The sequence below is a fragment of the Cyrtonyx montezumae genome, unplaced genomic scaffold, assembly GCF_038088225.1.
Source record: "Cyrtonyx montezumae isolate F1298 unplaced genomic scaffold, pur_monq_1.0 scaffold_19, whole genome shotgun sequence".
Classification (NCBI taxonomy): Eukaryota; Metazoa; Chordata; class Aves; order Galliformes; family Odontophoridae; genus Cyrtonyx; species Cyrtonyx montezumae.
Window position 1 is genome coordinate 1494615 of NW_027071925.1, and position 21113 is coordinate 1515727.

A 21113-nucleotide genomic window follows, 5' to 3' on the forward strand; every position below is an offset into this window, starting at 1 on the left:
CCCCTCCCCCCCCTCCCCGCGCATGGGTCTCATAAGGAGCGGCAGCACCTTATTGCTCCCTGCAGAGACCTCGAGGTCGTGGCAAGGTGGGGTCGGACTCCGATCCCAAGAAACGAGCGACGGGACAAGGGGGAACGGGCTCCCGCTGCAGCGGGGGAAGTGTAGGTTGGGCATTAAGTAACGTCGTGATGGAGCAGGCTGCCCGGGGACGTGGCTGAGTCCCTGCGATCCCCACAGGGATCTGGGAGCCGAGCACTGTGCTGCCTGCAGACATGGCTTAGTGGGGCACTTGGCAGCGTTAGCTGGATGCTGGAAGCCTTCCTCAAGCCGAACGGTTCTATGACTCTATGGATCTATCCCCTGCGACCCACAGAACCCCCAGCATCTCCCATTACCACGGTCAGACAGCCCCACAGGCTGGGGGTTCTTGGGATGACCCAGCACTCTCATCCCTGCACGGCGCTGAGCGTTTCCCGGTGCTGGGACACACAGCATGTGCGCTGGGTCCCCAGTCAGCCCCGCTCCTTCCAGCTCCCGGAGACCCGGGGAGAAATCAGCACTCATCCGGTGGGAAGAGCTGACAGCTGTGGTGCTGGAGCACACACGACCTGGTGCCCGCGCTGTGTGCCCTCCATCCCCCTGTTCCAGGTGCCATCTCAGCTTCCTGCTTCACTCCCTCTCAGTGTAAATAACCCTCAGACCCGTGGCCGTCAGCAGGGCACGTTCCCAGCCTCAGCGAGCATCCCTCCCTTCCCTGCATGCCTGGCCCTGCCGTGCCCAGGGCTTGGCCCTGCCATCTGCTGCCCCGGCCGGCGATGCCTTCCCCACTGCGCAGCACATGGCACCGCAGCCAGCGCTCCATGATGTGTGTGCAGGAACACAGCCCCTCTGCAGGAATCCCAGCCCCCTCCCCATGCACTGCCAGCAGCCACGCAGGAGCCAGGACCAAACCCCGAGCCCCATCCCCAGGATGTTTTCCCTATTCGAGAAATGCAGAGGAGGGTGTTTGTATTTCCTCAGTTACCACTGCCCTGCTCCCAGTGCCCTGCTCACAGAGGGGCATTAAGATGCTCTGCAGATGATTTTGTTCTTGCTCTGCTCTGCAAAGCCAAGGCCCCAAGCAGAGCATCTCCAGCATACCCTGGCTTTGGGCAGCTGGCAGGGGAAAATTGTATTAGAATGGCATTAATTGCCTTAGTGCAGCATGACAGCTCACTCGGAGCCTGCAGAGCACAAGTGATGCATGAGGTCAGGGGAAACCAAAGCTCTGCTTTGCACCAAGGCTTTGCACCAGCACTGGACATGGGTTGTCCTGGAGTCTCTCATCCTCAGAGACACCATAGTCCGACTCGGTGTAGCCAGGAGCTGCTGGGGGTGGTGTGGTGACCCCGAGGGGCTCTGGCCCTGCTGGGTTTGTTCTGAAGGAAAAGCCCTTTTTTATGCTCACATCACATCGGTCTGCCCATAGGGCTTTTTTTATTTGACCCTTTCCCACTATTTCAGGTTCAGGGCAGAAAGGTCCCGTGGAGCGTTCCCTAAGGGACTGCAGAGCCCAGCAGCACTCTGGTCCTCTCCTGACCCCTGCTCTCCCACAGCCCTTGTAAGGAAATCACTACAACGACGTAGCACTGAAGTCTGAGGTCCATAAAAAGTGGATGGCTCACTTCAGGTCCCAGTCCCGCCAAGTGCTGAAGCAAAAATGCAATGAGTGTGAGCTCTGCCTGCAGAGAAGGGTTTCCCACTGGATTTCAACTTTGCAGTCCCCACTAATCCCCATTCCCAGTGCTGTTTCTGTGCGATTCTTAAGCTGCTGCAGGAAAAGCTGTGCCAGGCACTGAGCTGCTCACCCTGTGCCAAAGTCTGCATCGTGGCATCAGCTCCCTGAGCAAAGTCCCCAATGCAGGCACTGGAGCCAGGAGAGTGGGGCTCTCTGTGGGGCTGTGCAGATGGATGGGATGGGGTGAATCAGTAACTGCTGCTGGTGGTCTTGTGGTGTGGGAGAGCACGTGCTGCTCTCTGGCTTCCTTCTCCTGAAACAAGATCAGGGCAGTGAGACTGCCACCACCGAGAGCCAAATCCTGCATGCAAAGCCAATGCTGCCAGAACGTGTGGGGTGAGCAGTAGGTCCCGATGGCAGCTGGCCTGTTAGCCACCAGGACAAGGTGCCTTCAAGGCTGTACCTCCTTCCAGGACACCCACTAGCCCCTGGTGTAGGCATCCGTGGAGGGCAGTGAGAAATCTGCAGGGCCCTGCACAGAAAGCACAGCAGCTCAGCACCTGCTGCTCCCCAGCCCAGGCCCAGGAGGAGATGCATGCAGAGTGGGGCAGCAGCTGTGTGCTCCACATGGAGGACAAGCTGACAGTGCCCTACAGCAACACACTGATCCACAAGCTGCAGCTCCCAACCAACCCACCCCAAGAACCCACTGCAGGACACGGAGCTCCGGGGCCAAACCACCCGTGGGGTGATGGCCCTGAATCCTCTGTGCCCCCAGAGGGCTGGGAGGGGATATTTCAGAGTCAAACCTGAGCTGCTGGCTCTCTCCTGAAGGTCAGAGAATCAGAGAAACACAGAACATCCCAAGCTGGGAGGGACCCGTGGGGATCATTGTGTCCAACCCACACATCTCCACCTAAATCCAAACCCTGCGACAGCGAGATGTGTCCCAGCACTCCCACCTCTGGTGGGTGCTGCTTTGCTGGGTGCTCGTCCCTCCCTGCCCTGCCCCACCTACGGTTTAACGGCACTGTCAGGCACGCGGAGGCACAACGCCGTGCCGGAGCCGGAGCCGGAGCCGGAGCCGGAGCCCTACTCTCCTCCACGCGTCTAAGTCACATCAGACCCGGCTCCCCGGCAGCGCGTTGTGTCGGCACGGAGTGGGGGGGCGGCGGGGCCGTGGGGAGGCAGAGATCCCCTCCTCGGGGCCGGTGGGAGGAAGGCAATTAACGTTATGTGGCGGGGGCAGCGGGGGGGGGGGGGGGGGTTGTTTCCTGCTGCGAAGGCTTATTTCTACTGAAGGAAACCTGATGGCTAAAGCAGGAGTACCCCGTTCAGGAAACGTGCGACGTCCTTAACAAGGGGCTGTTCTGTTTCCATTCTGTCCAGGACAGACCCACTATTCTCGTCCTCAAGTGGTGCTGACTGCGAAACATCTCATTTGCAAGGAGAAAGCTGTAGCACTGCGCTCCCAGCGAGCTCAGCCCGGCACGGCCAGCGGCCCCACCCCCCCCAGCTCAGCCCTACACAAACAGCGGCCCCATTACGGTCTGTCCCTTCCCATGTCCTGTAGGTGGGCACGCACCAGCAGTGAGCGTCTGGCCCCCAGCTGCCCCATCGTGGAGCGTCACGATGCAGAGGATGCCTCACCTACTGCGTCCTCAGCCCACGGGGATCCCCCCCAGGTCCCACATCTCTGCCCTTGCCTTCTCACGTCGCATACAAGGACTGCATTCACTGCCTGCCGGTTCAGCTCTCCCAGTACATCCTGGGTAAGGTGTCCCTAATTTTGCAAGGGTGGTTTCCCCTGAGGGTTGCATCTCATGCTATCTGCTGTTCTCTCTGCTCCATCCTCTCTGTTCTTCAGAGCTTTTGGATAAAAAATCCCTTAAAATATGTGCTGCTGTGACTAGAGACTGGGCTTCTGTGGCCAAAGAAGTGGAGAAGGGACATGTGTCTCGAAAAGTAGTAAGAAGAAAATCCTCTATCTGCAGGTACAGTGTCTGGACGTCTGCCATCATCATGCCCTTATTTTATTCTTATCCCCAAAGCATGAGATGGAGGTGTCTGTCTGGAGGCCTGCTTCCAGCTTCACCCTATTCCTTCCTCCATCTGCAAAGCTGGGTTGGATGTTCGTGCAATCTCAAACACTGCAGAATAGCTTCCAGTGACCTTTAGGGAGCCTGCAACTCTGAACGTTGATCCGATCAGGTAAACCAAGTATGGCCACAAATGCCAGCACTGGTCCAGCTGCCTCCGGGAGTCATTTTCAGCTCAGCCCACTGAGCTTTATTTGCTCCACACAGGATGATGGAAGTGCTAGGTTTCATTGTGAAAAGTCAGAGCTGCTGGATGGGATGCAGTGCTGCACAGCTTGCAGGACAGACCAAGCTAGGAGTAAAGGTTTAATCCCCAAAGACATGAAGTCTGGAGTCTTTGAGTGCATGTTCTTGTGTGTGAAAGGAGCATAGACATCTCAGTGCTGCTAGCCTTACAAGGAGGGCTTCATGGAAGTGTCACACATTAAAACAGACCTTAAATACTGACAGACACTTTGGGAGCCTCGTATCTCAGTGGGTTTGGATTCTGATCCTTGTGCTTGCTCAATAAAACGTGCTTTGAACATTTCTCTGTTGAAAGGTTTTGCAGCTTCTTAATATTTTAAGGGCTGACTCTGGTGACAGTGGCAGCTCTTTTTTTCACATGAAGTTAAATATTACACCAACAAAAAATGCAGACCAGGGTTGTTAATGAGCACCAAGAAGCCAGTGTGTGCAGTTCAGCTTTGCACACAGCTTCAGCATCCCCTGGAGATGTGAGGCATGAGATGTGAGTGTGGGCTCTGCTGGGACTGTGTTGCCTCTGTTGGTCTATTCCAGGGGTTGTACCCTCGGGGAGCAGTTTCTGACTATGCTAAAATAGTCAGCGTGGCAATTCCACGGGTAAATGAAAAGGGATGTGTCATCAAAGTGAGAGACCACAGCTCTGGAAGTAAAACAAAGGTATGTTGGAGGGGGTTTGCCTGCCACATCTCTTCCATCTTAGGGAGGAGGGAGGACATGGTTGTCTTGGAAAGCAGGACTGTGAATTTGGAGTTTCTTTGCTCTTCTGCATCTGGCTTGCACCATCACAAGCAGCTTGTAAGGACCAAAGCATGCTCAGCCACTTCTTGCAGGGGAAGCAGCCAGCATCCATGCCCAGGAGGATGTTCTGCCTTGTCCTAATGCTCCCCCCCAGGCACAGGAGTAGCTCTGTGGCAGTGGCACTGGCAAGGGTGGGCATTGTCATGGGGACATGGCCTTTATTACAGTGGGTAAGGAGCAGCTGCTGCCACTGAACGAGGCAGAAGGGAAGAAGCCTTGTTTCTGTGCTAACCAAGGAGTTACTGCATGCTGGCTGTTCCTTACTGGCACTTTCTGACTCTATTGGTCTTGTTGGGGAGTAAGCTGATATGGCTAATGCTGGGGAATAACAGTGTTCCCTCCAGCCCTGGGTAACGCTTCCCTACTTCTTTCCATCAGGAGGATGAGGAGGAGGAGGAGGATGAAAACAACCTGCAGGCAGCCTACTGTGATCTGCAAACAGACACAATCCAGCTGGAAGAGAGGAATGTATTCTGTGGCTCCTACAATGTTTGTGTCCTCAGAGACCGGTATGTGCACTGCACCCAACTGCTTTCTGCACTACCTCTGTAGGGCTGAACAAGGCTTCTGAAAAGCTGTCCCCTTCCCTGCAGTCCTTCTGTGGGCATGTATGGCTGGACAAGGGTCTTGGTGTCAGTGACAAGCAACCCACAGTATCAAATCTTCTTATTTTTATTATTATTTTTGTAATAAAGATGCCAAACAGAATCACTTCTGAAGACGCAAGGGTTGGGACCCATGGTATATCACGAGGGATGTGGATCTGGAAGGAGCTTTCTCCCCTTTTTAAAGCTTATCTTACAGATATGAACCTGTGAATGAAGAACTAGCACATCCTGAAGCAGGCTGCCCATCAGGTTGCTCTTGGAGGCTCGCTCAGCATCGAGCACCACTAGAGCTTGTTAAGTGGCAAAAGCTTATCTCAATCACTCTTCCTTAACCAGATCAGACCAAAACAGAGTAATCCACTATGCTGGGGGAGACTTGCTAGCTATTGGCTCTGCAGACCGAAAAGTGAGGACTTTTAATGTGTTGGCAATGAGAGAAGTGCTGCCCCTGCTCTCTGGGCATGCTGGCAGTGTCAAAGTACTGCTGCTTAATGAGAAGGATGGGCTCATTCTTAGCGTGTGCTGCGATCTCAGCATCAGGTGAGCAGCCCTGGGACTGCGCCCTGCCTACAACCCCCTGGCAATCTGGAAAAATTGGAGCTTAAATCCTTCCACCCCAATCTTTAGGAATCCTCCTGACCATCGCTTTCACCAGAGTAATGAAGGAAGTAGAGCTGGTAATTATAAGCACATGCGCTACAGGACTGCTGCTGCTTTCCTTTCACACAGTACGGAATGATGAAGTAGGGAGATGCTCCACATAACCTGTGTACCACTGTAACTCAAAACACCAGCTATGTGATAGGTGCCTGCAGTGAGGTTCTGTGCCTGCTGAGGTCAGCACCACGTTGCTCCATGACGCTGCAGCAGGTTTGTTGTGCTGAGCAAATCTGGCAGCCTGCTGCTGGTGTGCAGCTGCTCCTGCCCAGGTCCTGCGTGTTTACACAACGGGGTGGAGATGAGCAGCTGCTGTATCTTATTTACCACTGCATCTCCAGGGCGTCACAAGGAGGGGTGGAAAGCCTGACAGCTCTGGCATGGCACATGCACAGCTTCCTCAAACACAGCATTTAACGGTAAGGAAAGGGTGATTCAGGCTCTCCTGCCTGCCCTTCCCCTGTTGTTTGTTCCCATACACACTCAGGTCCTCTAGATAAGTCAACACAAATCCTTGGTACTCACCAGCAGAGAAATAACCTTATCTGTAAAGCTCTACATCTGAAGGTCAACTGAATGTAGCTGTGCCAGAGCTGAAATCCAACTACACATTTCTAGGCAGCTCGGAGCTGGAAGAGCAGGCTGAATGCAAAAATTGAACAATAAGCCTGATCTGATTGTTCTGAATCCCTCATTAACTCCCTGGGATGTCTCCTGATCTTAATGTAGCATGGTTTTGAGAAGAGCTCGGCCTGTTAAGTAGGAAGTAATTAATAATCCATAAATTATATTGTTAATTACTGTATTTGCTCTACTATGTTGATGCTGGAATATATACAGTGGTGCTTGCATGAAGATCTTTAACGGTCACTGCAGGACCATCACCTGCTTGGATTTACATGAGGAAGTTTGTGTCAGGAGGCAGAGATGGGAGGGTGAAAGGTGAGAGCCAAAGCTGGGAGCTGAGTAGCCAAGGGTGAATGGCAGAGTGCCTGGGGAGCTCTGGAGTGATATGTGTGGTGCTATTCTGAAGACAAGTGTGTAAGTGTGAACTGTTACTGCTGCTTTTATTATGCCTCTGGCTACAGGGCCAGAGCAAACCTTAGGAGGGTGGTACAGCTTGCAGCTTTGCCTTGTTATTCACTTGCAGATTAAGTATTAAAAGGATGAGCCATTGTCAGGGCTTTGTATTTAAGAATTTTGCTATGTAGTCACACTTGTGTCAACACCTGGCTACAGGCAGAGCTGCAGGTACAAGGTACAGATGCTTCTCCAGCAGCATCTTTTAATTCCTATTGCACTCATAAAAGACCCCAAACCGTGCAATTGGGACAGATACTTCCATCATTTCTCCTCTTTAATCCTAACAGTGTGGAACTTGGATAGTGGGCTATGTCTCAAGACTCTGAAACACGGCAATATTGTTTACACTGTTTAAATGGATGGAGCTCACGTTGTCAGTGGGCGTGACAGGGGGCTGGTGAAAGTCTGGCATGCTGGCACAGGCACTCTGCTCAAAGTAAGTTTCTTAAGAGGATAGTTCTGCACTACTTTACTGTACTAGTTTATCATAGCTAGTTTCTGTCCCAAAGACTTTCTCTAAAACCAAAACAAAGCAAAGAAATTACAGAAGAGTCTAACCTGACAGAAGGAAATGCAGAATTATCAGTGCAAGAATAATATAAAAACTGACTTGCAAAAAACTAAGTTCTCATCTGGGATATTGCCTTGTTTTTAAGCCCCCTCATTAGTTCATCTTTATAGGTACGTTTATCTCTGCTCTTGTAGAAGCATTCAGAACCTGAGAGGGGAGTGGGAGGGCTTGACTAGTGGTTTCCAGGGTTGGAGGTGTCATGGGTTAGCCTAAAATTGGAAGCTTGTTGCTCTCAGAACCAGTAGCAGCTTATAAAAAGCTGGATGGCTGCTCTGCAGTGTAAAGGCTGAGGCCAGAGTCTGCTAATTAGCTTTGCAGGTGTCCAGAATCAGTATGAATCCACATTTCTGAGAGGGGTGGTATGCTTTCTACTTGAGGGGGGTGAAGTTGCAAATTGAGATTCATCTTGGGTGCAACATAACCCACTCTCACCTGGGCTAAGCGTAATTGCCTCTTCCACCAATCAGTTTTTCACCTGTCTCTTTCACTCTCAGATACTGGAAGGGCACCTAGGCCCTGTGAAGTGCTTGTCCTTTGACCAGTGGCACCTTGTGTCAGGAAGCACTGATGGATATGCCTTGGCTTGGAGCAGGGTGGGAGACCTTAAGAAGTGCCTAACAGCATTCTGCCACCCGAAGTAAGTGTCAGTGTGTTTCAAGGTGTATTCAAAATCTCACTGTAAAAAGAAGGAAAAAAGATGTCTCCCTTGCAGGAACACAAAATATCTTATAATGGTCAGCCCTAGAATGTGAAATATCCTCTTTCAACAGTCCTCCACCTAAAAAGCGTCAGGCAGTGCAGGTTCATAACCAACATTTTCAGTTGTGAAGATCTGTACCAAGCTAAAATACAAATACAAAGCTGCTGGCTCACAAACAGGAGAGACTGAAGACAGAAACCGTGCATAGTCTGCAACGTCAAGGATCTCAGCCTTCCTTCAATTGGATGTCATGCAACTTGTTCAAGAATTGATACTGTGCATGTTCATGGCAGCTGCATTGCATGCTGAACCCTTCCAACTGCGTATTAGACCAATCTGTAGCACTTGTTTATCAGAACACAGCCTCTTATTGCTCTCTTTCCTTTCCTAGCCACAAAAATAAAATGTGAATTGTGGCAGATAGCCATCATCACCGGGGTTACTCTGAGGATGGTTTTGTTTGCTGGGCATGGTCGCTTTGGTGATGTTCATGGGACTGCTTATGAAGAACTTCTGCAGGTGTTTTAAATATCTTTATTCCTCCTGTTGTATTTTGTAAGCCTGTTGATGGAGGCAGGCCATCACATCCCTAGCAAAACAAGGGGTAGTTGAACTTGTCTCCTTGTGAAGGCACGGCGACCGTACCAACACTTGCATGCTGTGTTTCCAGGGAAGTTCTGTCTCTGGAGCTGCTCTGTCTCAGAGCTGTCAGTGGCTGTGCTGATGGGAAGACCCGAGTATTTAACTTCCTGACTGGGAGCTGCCTGAGAGTGCTGGTGGGCAGCAGCAGAGGGGACCCCATATCTTTCTGTGCTGCTGAAAACAGGTTGGTGGCAACAGCTGCAGTCGGACCCTACCAAATTAGGCAGCTTGTGTTATAATTTAAGAAATTATGTATTCTGCCATCTATTTTTCTTGCAAATAAGTTTTGAAGGACTCTACTGCTTATGGACTGCTTTGGCAAGTTGTCAGTGGCTGAAAATGATTTGCTTAGTTCTTTCAGCAGTCTAAACTTTCCCATTCCTATATGGATTAAGATAAAAACTGAACTGTAAAGCTGAATTCAAATTTTTAAGAGGCTGCAGAATCAAGCCAAGGTCTGACAAACCTTTACTTGCCCCCTGACCCATCTCTGTAGAAAAGCCAACAATGGAAAATGCTTGCACGTTCATATCCACACTTCTAAAGGTGCTTTCCAGGCTCAGGATTAGCAATAGCTAAAACACCAATGTCTTGTGAACACTCTTTCAGTCATGAATCTAAAACAGCACTAGGTGAGCTGCTGGGAAGAAAGCAAACTCCATCCCAGCTACACGCTGCACACCTCTCTACTTGAGGTTTAAAACCCCTGATAATATGGTGTCTTGAGGCACCATCCCTAGCGCTGTTCAAGAAGAGTTTAGATGAGGTGCTTAAGGACTTAATTTAGTAGTTGGGTAGAGATAGTGATAGGAGGATGGTTGGACTAGATGATCTTATAGGTCCTTTCCAACCTTATGAACTTATGAACTTATGAACTTATGAACTTATGTCTTCAGTTTCTTGTGGCAACACACTGATCTAATTCATTCCACGGTTGGGACATTTTTATTTTATTATTTAATTACTTTTCATCCTTCACTTGTTATGAATTTACCACTGAGTGGGATGAGAAAGAGCTGCACAGAGCTCAGGCAGACTATGTGAGTTAGAAGAACATCATCTGATTGATGGGACTAATGGCAGCAGCAAAAAGCAGTAGCTTTTTTCTTCCTCAAAGAAGCAATCATTGTCTCAGTTCTGTCTAATTACCCTCATGGTTTGTATCATACAGACACCAACAGACCTTTTAGGTCGTACCTAATGAGTTAAAGATATTCTTGGTTTTAAGATCCCCACACCTTTCCTTCCCCAGGATGGTGATCAATGCACCCAGTAGCCTGCTGATGTTCCAGTTTGAGGATGTCAAGTGGGACTATACCCTAGCTGCTGACAGAGATGGTGCAGAAGGAAAAGCAGGAAAACTGCCCTTTGGGCACAGCACCGACTCGTTCCCAGAAACCCAAGAGCCACATCTCCAGCCAGATGGGTCACCTCACTCTGGAGACACAAGGTGCTGACATGATCATGCTGCTCTTGCTTGATCTGCTTGCCTAAATGTTCTGGAGTGCCTCAAAGCGCTAGATATGGCCTTTGCAATGCTCTGGCATGGTTTTCTAAAGGGAGTTAGAAATAGCATCAGGTACCTGCTGTCTTCATCCTGATCAATATACAGACTCTTCACTTTTTGAAGTGCAGCCAGGTAGACATACTGTTGCATTTCAGTGAATCTGTCATTTCTAGGCTTTTGTAAAACCTTTGCACCTTTTTAGAAAGGTCTGATATCAATTCAGCACGCTGAAGAAAGTTGCTGTCATTTTCCAGCTGAGTAATCCATCAGTGATATTATTCATGCTCTGACAGCCTGTGTGCATGGAAACATGCTGCTGATTCAGAGCTTGAATTATTAAAACCCCCAGAAAATCATAGGACACCTGCATCCAGAATTTGCCATCGCTAGGATATGCAATTGCACATAAATAGGCACCTTTTAAATTGTAATGTTGTGGTGTGATGGTTATAAATCAGCAGATGTTTAATATCATACTGCAGCTCTCCAACTCTTTGATCAAACTGCACAGGAATGGATGGGTATATATACCACGAACTGCTAACTTCCTTGGAGCAGCTGTGCTTGGTGCAGGGTGTACAGAGGGCAGAAACAGGAAGCAAAGTGAACATTTTAATTGCAGTGGCAAAAATCTGGGTGGTACACTTAATTTTAGAAATCATCATTTACTGTCATCTTTGGTTTCTGTGATGTTTTCTGTTAACCAAATACCCCGGGTTGTTTCTAACACCCAGCAGCTGTGACAAGAGGTACAGCAGTGACCAGACTTGAAATCTCACCAGTCATGAAGATTTTTGTTTTGAATAACAGTTTAACACCAACACCACTTAGAGATGATGTGCTCTTCTGCTTTCTAGCTCCCTGCAATGAGCTGATAAAGCCAGCAGCTTGCCAGCAACGAAAGCATTTCCACAGGAGCAAAAGGTTTTCTCACATCCAGGCAGAGCAGCAAGAGCTCTTTGTTCCTGGTAACCACCAGCCCCATCCTTTTGCTTTGGGAAAGCCAGCAAAAGCATCTTCTGTAAGAATCCTGGCAGATGCTGGTAAGAACTTGTCATAGCATGGTGGAGTGTTGGTTCTTTGAATGAGTGCATCTAAGTTAAACAAATGGGTTAAACAGAAAGGAATTATCCGTAGGAGACAGGCCAATTCTGGATGAGAGGTTTGCAGTGGTAAAACAGATCCTTGTAAAGACTGCAACAGTTACAGAAGCTGTGTAAGATCAATCAGATCAGGAAAGCAATCCACTCCAACGATAAAGCCCAGTTCTCTGGTATCTAGGCTTTCTTTTTCTTTTCATAACCTGATTCAAAGCATGATTTCTTTATCATGCGTAGGAGATATGTGTAGGAAATATCTTCAGGTAGTTAGTAGCTACTCAGAAAAACGTGCTTAAAATAATGTATGTGGAAATCATCTCAGCCAGCTTGGCATGGCAAGCTGTAGTTTGAAAATGATAGCACTGAGATCACAAGCATGGTCCTTGCTCACGTGGTATTTCTCTCAACAGTTTCTCCCAAAATTTAAATTCAGAATCTGTTGGATCTTGGAGTCTGGCAGACACTGAAATCTCACTTCAGAAGTGCTGAAACCATCAGCAGCCTTTTATCCAAGTTCAGGGTGTTTGTAACTGAGATCCAGAGCCACCTTTATGTGCCGATTGAACAAATCTCTGAATGAGGAATAAGCAGTGATTTTCATTAGTAATGTTCAGGCTGGTGGCCAGTTACTGGTTGAGGTCCCCAGGGCTCCATTCTGTGGCCAGTTCTCTTCAGTGTTTTTAAATAATCTGGACATGGGATTCAAATGTATACTAAGTCAATTTGCTAACAGTAACGAATTAGGAGGAGCTGCTGACTCCTTTGAGGGCAAAGAGGCCTTGCAGAGAGATCCTGAGCAGTCATCAACTTCATGAAGTTTAACAAGTGCTGTTTGCTTTGCCTGGGATGGGGCAACACTGGCTCTAGGTACATGTGATCCTTGTGGCTGCCTTCCAACTTCAAGATATTCTGAAACCGTAATTAGTCTGTCTTGCTGTACTCTGCCTTTCCAAAAGCAGCCTAATGTTCTCTGAAATATGTTTCTAGAAGGCAGAAGTATCAGTTAACAAGTTTAAAAAACAAACAGCAAAGCAGTGATATGCAAATGGCATGACACTGCTTTGCAAGGTGGCAAATGAACTGTTACAGTGAGGCCAAGGCACTGAGTGTTGTACAGTCTGTGTTCAAGTCCTAATTTAGTTCTCAGTTATGGGTGTAATAACAGAATCCATCCTGATGTGTGTGTTAAACACGCAGGTCACCCTTGACATTGCTTCAGACATCAAAGCTACAATACAAGGCGTGTCCTGTGATTTCCAGCTTGAATGCATGTCTGGGTAGAAGTAGTTCATAGTGGCTCTCAGATGTTGGCTCTTTCACAGATTCCTGCTGGGAACTGACTTGTCTTAAAGCCATTTCCCAATACACAAACTGCAGGACAAGAAAGGGGTGCATGGAAAGCCAAGCTAGGTGCCAGGCTGTCCCTATATGAATATAACGTATTAAAGAATCTGGCTTTTGTTTGACCTGTACAAACTATGGCAATATTCTCCAGGACAGTATTATTTCTGATACTGGCAGTGTTGCTAGCAAGGCTAAGAATGAACAGACTGAAATGGGCATCACTGGTCTGTTGTTGCTTGTGCTGCCTGTTATGTAGATAAACCTGGACTGTCCCATCTGCCTACCAACCCAGCACCCATCCCTGCTCTTACCTGGGGTGCCACCCTGCAGGTAACGATTGCAATGTCTTTGACTCCAGTTATGCTCTGTGTCTTTTTGTTTTTGAAAACAGATGCCACATCTGGATATGGCACTTCTGCACTTGCACATCCTGACAGACAGCAGGAGGAGAAAAAGGGCTCAAGTTATCCACTGTTGTCTTACAAGCTCCTCTTGACTGTCAACATGCTGCAGAAGAGCTGCAAGCCATCCTTTGTCCGCTCCTCTACAAAGTGTCCTGCAGCAGCCAGGAAAGCATCGGAACATCTGCGGCATCAGCAACAAAAAGGAGAAATACATGTAACCCTCTGCAATAAAAAAAGGATCTGATGGCCCAGTTCCAACGTGCGAGGTCTCCAGTGGTTCTCTGACTATGAAAAGGATTTCTGTACCCTTTGAAACTAAAAAGCTGCAACTCAAGCTGAAAAATTCTTTGCATGGTCCCACTGTGAAGTCCTCCATTCCTGCTCCCTGTATTGTATGTCTCAAGTCTTATGGTGCTTTGCAACAAGGAAAGAAAGCTCACAGTAAAGGCACTTATCTCTGTGAAGATAGCACTCAGCACAGCAGTTGCTGTACTGCTTCTGAACAGATCAAATCAACAAGTGCAATGATCCCACAAGTGAAAAACGAAGCAGTTTACAGGGGAAAAAAAACCTTTTGCTCATATGATGCAGATCCTTCCCAAGCTGACAGTGGGTTCAGGCTTCTGACAGGAAAGCAGGAGGCACATGCTGCAGCTGCTGTAGCTCAGTCAGGCAAAGCAGGCAAAGCTCTCAGATCATCAAAAAGCACGCAAGAAGGCCTGGTTAAGGAAAACTAAAGGCCTACCTACAGACTCTTTTACTAAGGAGGGGAAGACAGCTGCTCCTGAACTTGGACCGAACACGTTCCTCTGAGATAACCCATTAGCCCAACAAATTGTGCATGTCTGAGGATTCTGGGGCTTCTGTAATGTACAGCTGCCTTGAGCATCCAGCTGAGCCTGCCACGTCCAGATCCTGCGGTTTCCATGTAAGTATGAAAGGCGTTTCTATTGTAAAACTTCCACAGAGATATTATGGGTACTTCCAACACTTTCTCAAGTGACTCCTGGCTTTGAAGTTGCTAGATCTGTTGCTGCTATAGGTACAGCACATTCAAGGCTAATAGACCAAAGACACGGCTCCGCTGCTTGAATAAGAATTTTATGATTAGAGTTTGTAGACACTGATTAGAGCTTATAAGCTAAAGAAGTACGGGATGGATAAACAGGCAGTGAGGCGGACTGAGAGCTAGCACAACCCGCAGCGCGGCAGGGGAGCCAGGGGCAACGGCACCGACCCTGCCCGCCCCTCACAGCCGCCCCGTGACGTCACAGCCGCGCCCCAGAGCGCAGGCGCGGCGCCGCTCATCTCGCGAGATTGGCCGCGGCCGTGACGTGGCGGGCGGAAGTGGCGCTGCGGCCGGAAGTGGCGCTGCGGCCATGCTGGGGCAGGTGAGGGCTGCGGGCCGGGGCGGGTTGGGTTGGTCGCGGAGCTCAGTACGGTTACTCTGGACCCGGTCGCGGGGCTGCGTGGGGTTCGCTGAGGCTCAGGTGTTGCTCTATGGGGCGGCTTGGTGGCTGCTGAGGGCTCTGAGAGGGGAGTGTAGAGGCGAGCTGGCCCCTGGCTCAGGGAGCCCGCCCGAGGCGACTAGGCCTCGCCGCTCCTAATGCCTCCCTTCAGCTCGGGGAGTGCTGCCTGAATTAGCAGTCGGAGTAGAATCCGGTTCCTGTGTCTCTCTTCCTTACAGCGAGGTCTTTGCTGCGTGCGTTTTAGCCTCAAGTTGCCGTCCCAGTACTTCAGTGTAATCAAAAGTGGCCCGGGTTGAAGTCGAGAAGCTGTTCTCTTTCTCTTGTAACTCTGTGTTTGTTCCTCTCGATAGAGCAGCAGTGATGACATTGAGGATGTCTCTCTCTTTGATGCAGATGATGAAGTATCCAGGAGATCAAAAAAGTCAAAAATAAGGTCGGTGGCCTGGAGGGAGCTTATAGATGAGTTCTACGTGGAAGGATGATGGTGAAGGACAGACTGACCTGTTCAGTCACTGGACACCACAAAAAAGAGCCTGGCCCTGTCCTTTTTGACTGCCATGTTGTGTTGAAATGCATAACAGTAAATAGCTTTGTTTTGTTAGAAGTAATACAGAGTAACTTCTTAGCTGAGAGTGGCAGTTCCAGAAGCTCAACTGGAATCTGTGTGCCTTTTGCCTTTGTGCTTCTGGATGTCCCCAAGTTAAATGTGGTGTATACACGTCACCATTATATGTCAGCTCTGTCTGACGAGAGGCTCTCACTGTGCTGAGCACTGGTTTCTGGGCTGGTCTGTTATCCCTTCACCAGTCTCTGTTTCCTACCATGAGCAGCACTGCTCTGTTGCCTGCCATGTCCTGATGTGGTCAGACCAGTGTCACACAGAAGCACTTCTGCATAAGGTTTACCAATCCCAAAGAAAGCACATGGAGGTGAGCTCAGATTTATTGATTTAATAGGGAGGTGCTGATGTTACAGGTGACAGCTGGCTGGTCAGGCTCCACCAAACCCTCAGTGCCAGCAGTGGCCAGCCAGGTTAGTATCTGCTTTGGGATTTCCCCTGGCAGGTACTGTTAGCAGCAGGCTGGTAAGGTGTTTGCTGCAGCCCCTTAATTCTGTGTTCACGTATGTAATGGCAAGAGACCAGAACACATCAAATATCAGGATAAGCAAGCATTCGCAGGGAGAGTAATTTACAGCTGCAGAGCAGTTTCTCTCAAGCAAGCATTTTCAAGCTATATGCAGAAGCTAGAAACTGTGTACTTGTGTTCCCAAACTAATGTGAGCCATTTCTCATGGGCTAGTCACCTGTCCAGGCTGTGAGCTGTGTTTTCCCACACAGCTGGTAGCCTGAGGTCATGGTGGTGTGGTGATGTTGCTGTACTGTACCTTTGTGAACAGGGAGCTTCTCAAGTCAGAAGAAAGGCATGTCTGTTGTGTGATTCAGCTCAGTTTACTGTTTCTTCTGTCAGAGCCCTTTCAAATTTACCTCATTAAAATTATTTGAACATAAGGTAAAAAACGAACAAACAAAAATACCTGGCTCCTTCTTCCCAACGTTCTCATTCTGTGTGGGTTATGGCTGTGAGTGGAATGTTTTTTCCTTGGGATGAACTCCCATTTTTTACCCATGTTTTCAGCAATAATAGCACACTGGTTTCACGTAATGATGATGATCCTTCTTTGAGTTGGTGGGTGAGGATCACTTTGCAGTGTTGCTTCTTTGAAATTGCTTCAGTCTTGTGTGAAAAAACTGAGACTGTGCTGTACTTCATTCCAGGCATCCAGTGGCATCATTTTTCCACCTGTTCTTCCGTGTCAGTGCGATTGTTGTTTATCTGCTCTGTGAGTTCTTAAGTAGCAGTTTTATTGCCTGCATGGTGACAATTATCCTCCTCTTGTCGTGTGACTTTTGGGCTGTAAAGGTGAGTTCCTCTAATGCTTTTTGTTATCTTGTCTTGCTATGTAAGAGTAATTGAAGAGGGTGATATTCATGGTGCAAAAAAGTAATTTCTATGTGTGTTTTCAATAAAATGATACCTGAAGTATACTCAAATACTGCAGTTCTTTAGGAAATAGCACTGTGTAACTGATAGCTGATTTCTTTTTGAAAATCAATAGGAGAACATATAGCAGACTTTTTTTTTTTGTAAGGCAGCACAGACTTCATTTTTAGGAAGGTCACTTCTGAGTCACCAGACGTGTGCGTCATCTGTGTTATTACAACAGTTTGTTATTGTACTGAATGTATCAGAAAATAGGTTTGGGCATAAGAGCCTTTTAATCTTGTTTGCCCACATGTGAAGCAAATGAGCAGCATTGCAAATAGCAACCCAGACAGCTGAACTAGGGTGTAATTAAGAGTGACAGAGTATGAGATCTCTAGAGTGTGATGCCTCTTATTCTAAAATGCAGCTAGTACTGTTAACGTGTGCAGCCTCTGAGAGAGCAGATTGGTGTGAAACAAGCTCCAGCAGCAGTTGCTGATAGGGTTCCTCTACCTGGAAAGCACAAAGCTTATCACAGAACTAATAGCAGTAAGGCCTGAGCCTGGAAAATGGTATTTTTTTATGGGTCCAACATTGAGATGGAGTATTCCTAAGGATTCCTAAGGTTATTGGTTTCTCTTAGCAGCAAATGGAAACCCCACTGCTTTTCATCTGTTTCAGAATGTCACAGGGCGACTGATGGTTGGCCTTCGCTGGTGGAACCAGGTGGATGATGATGGTAGAAGTCACTGGAAATTTGAATCTAGAAAGGTAAGTCTTTTGTTTGTTTCAGGTTTGTCAAACTGCTGTTAATTAACAGTTACACTTGTGATGCACAGTTTAGATGCTTCCAGCCACAGATCTGTAAACACTTGCTCATTTCGTGGTGGTCTCAAATGAGGATAATGTCATCTTTTTATTTTTGCTTTATTTAAAAAAATACTCATGACATGTCAGTCTGGCTTCATGTGAGTAACTTTAATTTCACATGAAATGTTGTAAAAGTTCCCGTGTCTTGTCAATAACCTAGGAATATTCTGGTAAGAACTCAGAACAGCTGACATCATTTACCTCCCATAGAAAAACATTGGAACTAGGAAAAAAAATCCAGCATTGATCGTAGGGTTACTGCTCCCTTGTGTTCATTATGATTGCTGCTTTGTCTCTAATACTGGCACCTCATGTCCTGTCACTTACCCTTTTGATCCCTATCTGTTACCTCTCTGTGCATGGAGGTAACAGCACTTCTGGCAAAAGTGGTAAAAATCATTGCCCTGTGCTCATGTTGGAAATCCACAGTGGTGCAGAGACTTGAACCCAAAACTTTCTCCAGCTGAATCTGTGTCCTTGCAGACACTTTCTTTCTCAAAACTGTTTGGAAAAGATAGTATGTGTTAGGGAGGGGATAAAAAGTATCTCAGCTGCTGGTAATACAGTAAATTCAGCCATGAGACCACTCAGTTCAGATCTTTCAACTCTGCACAGGAAGAATGGGTGCTGGTTTGGGATATTCTTCTCTATGAAACAAATCAATAGTGAAGTGTGAGTCCTGTGTGTAGAAATTGCCTGACCTGAGGGCTGTAAGTATCAGTATTTAGTTCTGGCAGTGCTCAGTGAAGTTTTGGTTGTCTGTACAGTGATGTTAGGGTAGAAGGCGTTTATTGTTAGGGTGGTTCTGTGTATTGAAACTGAACCACGCAGCACGTGTAACATTTCTCAGACTTCCTGAGTCTTTTCTGCCCCAAATGTTCCAAATCAATTTGTTGCTGCTTCCCCTCAAATGGAAACATCTTCTGTCAGAGACATCTTCATGTGGCGTGGAAGCTGGGGCAAAAGCCAGGAGACTTGCAGGTTCTGAGCTGTTCTTAGTGACAGTGTGATTTGTGTGGCAGAGCAGCCCATTAATCTCTTATTTACTTTTCTATTTCTAGGTTTCAGCACAAGGGCATAAAACCTCAGAATCAGAGTCCCGAGTGTTCTGGCTAGGTCTCATTATCTGCCCTGTCATCTGGGTGATATTTGCTTTCAGTGCTCTCTTTTCTTTCAAAGTGAAATGGCTGGTGAGTTGCCTCTCTCAACTCAGTAACGGATTTTGTGTTATCAGTCAGTTGATGCAAATAAATAACGGTATTTTTGTGTGCCTTAGGCAATAGTTATGATGGGAGTGGTTCTACAGGGAGCCAACCTTTATGGTTACATCAGGTGCAAAGTTGGCAGTAGAAAGAACTTGACAAGCATGGCAACCAGCTATCTTGGAAAGCAGTTCTTGCGGCAGGTAAGGCACTGGGGGTTTGGCAACCCTCCACTTGTTTACTTCTGTCTCTGAGCTTCCTTCCTGCCTGGCCCATGAGAAGAAAGATTGAGAAAGGTGTTATTTGGAGTTCTGTAGTGGGACCCTTCACGCATTTCTCATTTGTGAATTTAACCCCCCTTCCTGTTCGTTAAGTCACAGACTAACTTGCTAATTGTGGTGCAAATGAAACTGTTAGCATCATGAGCTTGCATTATTTACCAGTGATATGAAGTAGTGCCATAGAAGATACTGGAATATGACTGGTCTGTTAGGAACATAGATGGAAAATAGTGACAGAATGAGAGGATTTTTTATAAGTTTTAGCAACGTGTTATCCAAAAGCAGTAAATTACCCTGTGTATTGCAGCACTTCCCCTTCTGGTTGTGCTGGCCACAAAAGCATGCATCTGGAGGGACAGCTGGTCACTGTGCCTCTGTGCACAGCTGCACTGTACATAGTTCCTAGCTGAAAGGGCTACCATTGCTTTATGTTTTCTTTCTCACTTCCAACAAACTTCTCATCAGGTAATGCAGCAGTAGGTACCATTGGATACCATTCAGATTCAGGGCTGTCATTGAACTTCTGCTTTGTACTATGTTTCCTGGCTGTGGCTCCCTGTTGCACACATGTGACTGGGAGTAGGTGGGTTGGCTGCCACAGGTTCCCAAGTTTTTATTGCCATCAGTGTGATAGGAAGCTTAAATACTGACAGTGCTGTTCTTGGCAGTCTACGTTAGGTTTGTGCTCTTGAGTAGCTCTGAGTGCTAACCAAAGGCACAGACCAGTCTGAGTCTCAGTTAAAACATGAAGGTGTTGCTCCAGAGTCATTTCATTGAGTCACACAGTTCTTCTGTGATACACTACTTTTTTTTGTCTGTTGCAGACCATGGCTAAAGAGGACCAAACAGCATCCTGAGTGAGGTAGAAGCCTCAAGCCAGATTGGATTCGCAGTGGTGAAGCACTGAGAATGTTGCTCTGACCACGAGATTTGGGAGCTGCATAAATGAGGTGTGAATTAAAAAAGTAAATACATTGTGCAGGACTTCCAGTAAACACTCCTAACAGTTAATATTCAGTTTTCCACTTGCAGTTTGTGTTCAAGTCCTTTCTTAGTTTGATGAATTAGAATTACGTTGCCTGAGCTTTGAATCAGAAAACATCCTAGGTAGTGCTCTGAAGCAGGTTTATACTCAGTGGATGTGTTGAGAGAAACATGCCAGGTATCCTAAAAACCATGCACACACAGGGCCTTCTGTTCTCCAAGAACCATCCCCACCTCCTCCAGCAGTTGGTACCTCAGGTAGTTTTCAGTTGTGGACTTAGCTGTGTTTTGTTCTTGGAGGTCTGTTAGGAAGTTTAAGTAGCTCTCTTGGCTCTACATCTCTCATTCTGTCATTCGAATGGCACTGAGGTTGTTGCAGTGAGGGAAATCTGGAGGGAGTGTTGCTGCTGCTGTAGGAGGGTTTCTGAAGTCAGGTGGAAACTGCAGCGAATGACCTCTGAGCAGCTCCAGCCTTATTTTTCCGAAGTGTTGTTGGAGGTGTCAGTAACATCTAACCAGGACCTTGATTAAATGTGAGTATGGAAAGCCCCTTTTGCCTCCAGGCCTGTGTCTGTGTGGAGAGCACAACTGGACTAAAAGTAGATTGCAAGGAAAGCTGCACACACAGTTCCAGAGGTGTGAGAGCAGGTGGTGGGCAGAGCTGTTAAAATGATGCCATCTAGTGAGCTGGTGCACAGGGCAGCAGGGAACATCACAGCCAGGGGTGCCAGGACAGGGTGTTACACAAGCAGAACTTCCTTCCTCTCATCTGTTCACCTGTGCAGCAGATTTGGGGATAACCATTTAAACGAGAGCTGAGGCTGAGTGCAGGCTGCTTTCTGCTGC

General features: G+C 47.8%; 2 protein-coding genes across 2 annotated transcripts; both read left to right on the forward strand.

Moving 5' to 3' along the window:
- Nucleotides 1–2130: 2130 nt before the first annotated feature.
- On the forward strand, nt 2131–14289 carry FBXW10B (F-box and WD repeat domain containing 10B). Its single transcript, XM_065735637.1, is given in 20 exon segments — nt 2131–2162; nt 3291–3391; nt 3394–3489; nt 3585–3686; nt 3689–3711; nt 4597–4719; nt 5239–5369; nt 5805–6007; nt 6947–7025; nt 7027–7067; nt 7496–7644; nt 8274–8416; nt 9150–9305; nt 10374–10457; nt 10459–10571; nt 11486–11596; nt 13464–13694; nt 13697–13744; nt 13747–14143; nt 14145–14289. Coding segments are annotated over 20 exon segments (2508 nt in total).
- Nucleotides 14290–14841: 552 nt separating this feature from the next.
- On the forward strand, nt 14842–20267 carry TVP23C (trans-golgi network vesicle protein 23 homolog C). The gene is made up of 7 exons (XM_065735130.1): nt 14842–14867; nt 15296–15378; nt 16723–16867; nt 17612–17701; nt 18862–18990; nt 19077–19205; nt 20108–20267. Exons 1-7 carry the CDS (start codon nt 14856–14858, stop codon nt 20138–20140), a joined length of 621 nt encoding a protein of 206 aa, XP_065591202.1. The 5' UTR covers nt 14842–14855; the 3' UTR covers nt 20141–20267.
- Nucleotides 20268–21113: the final 846 nt, after the last annotated feature.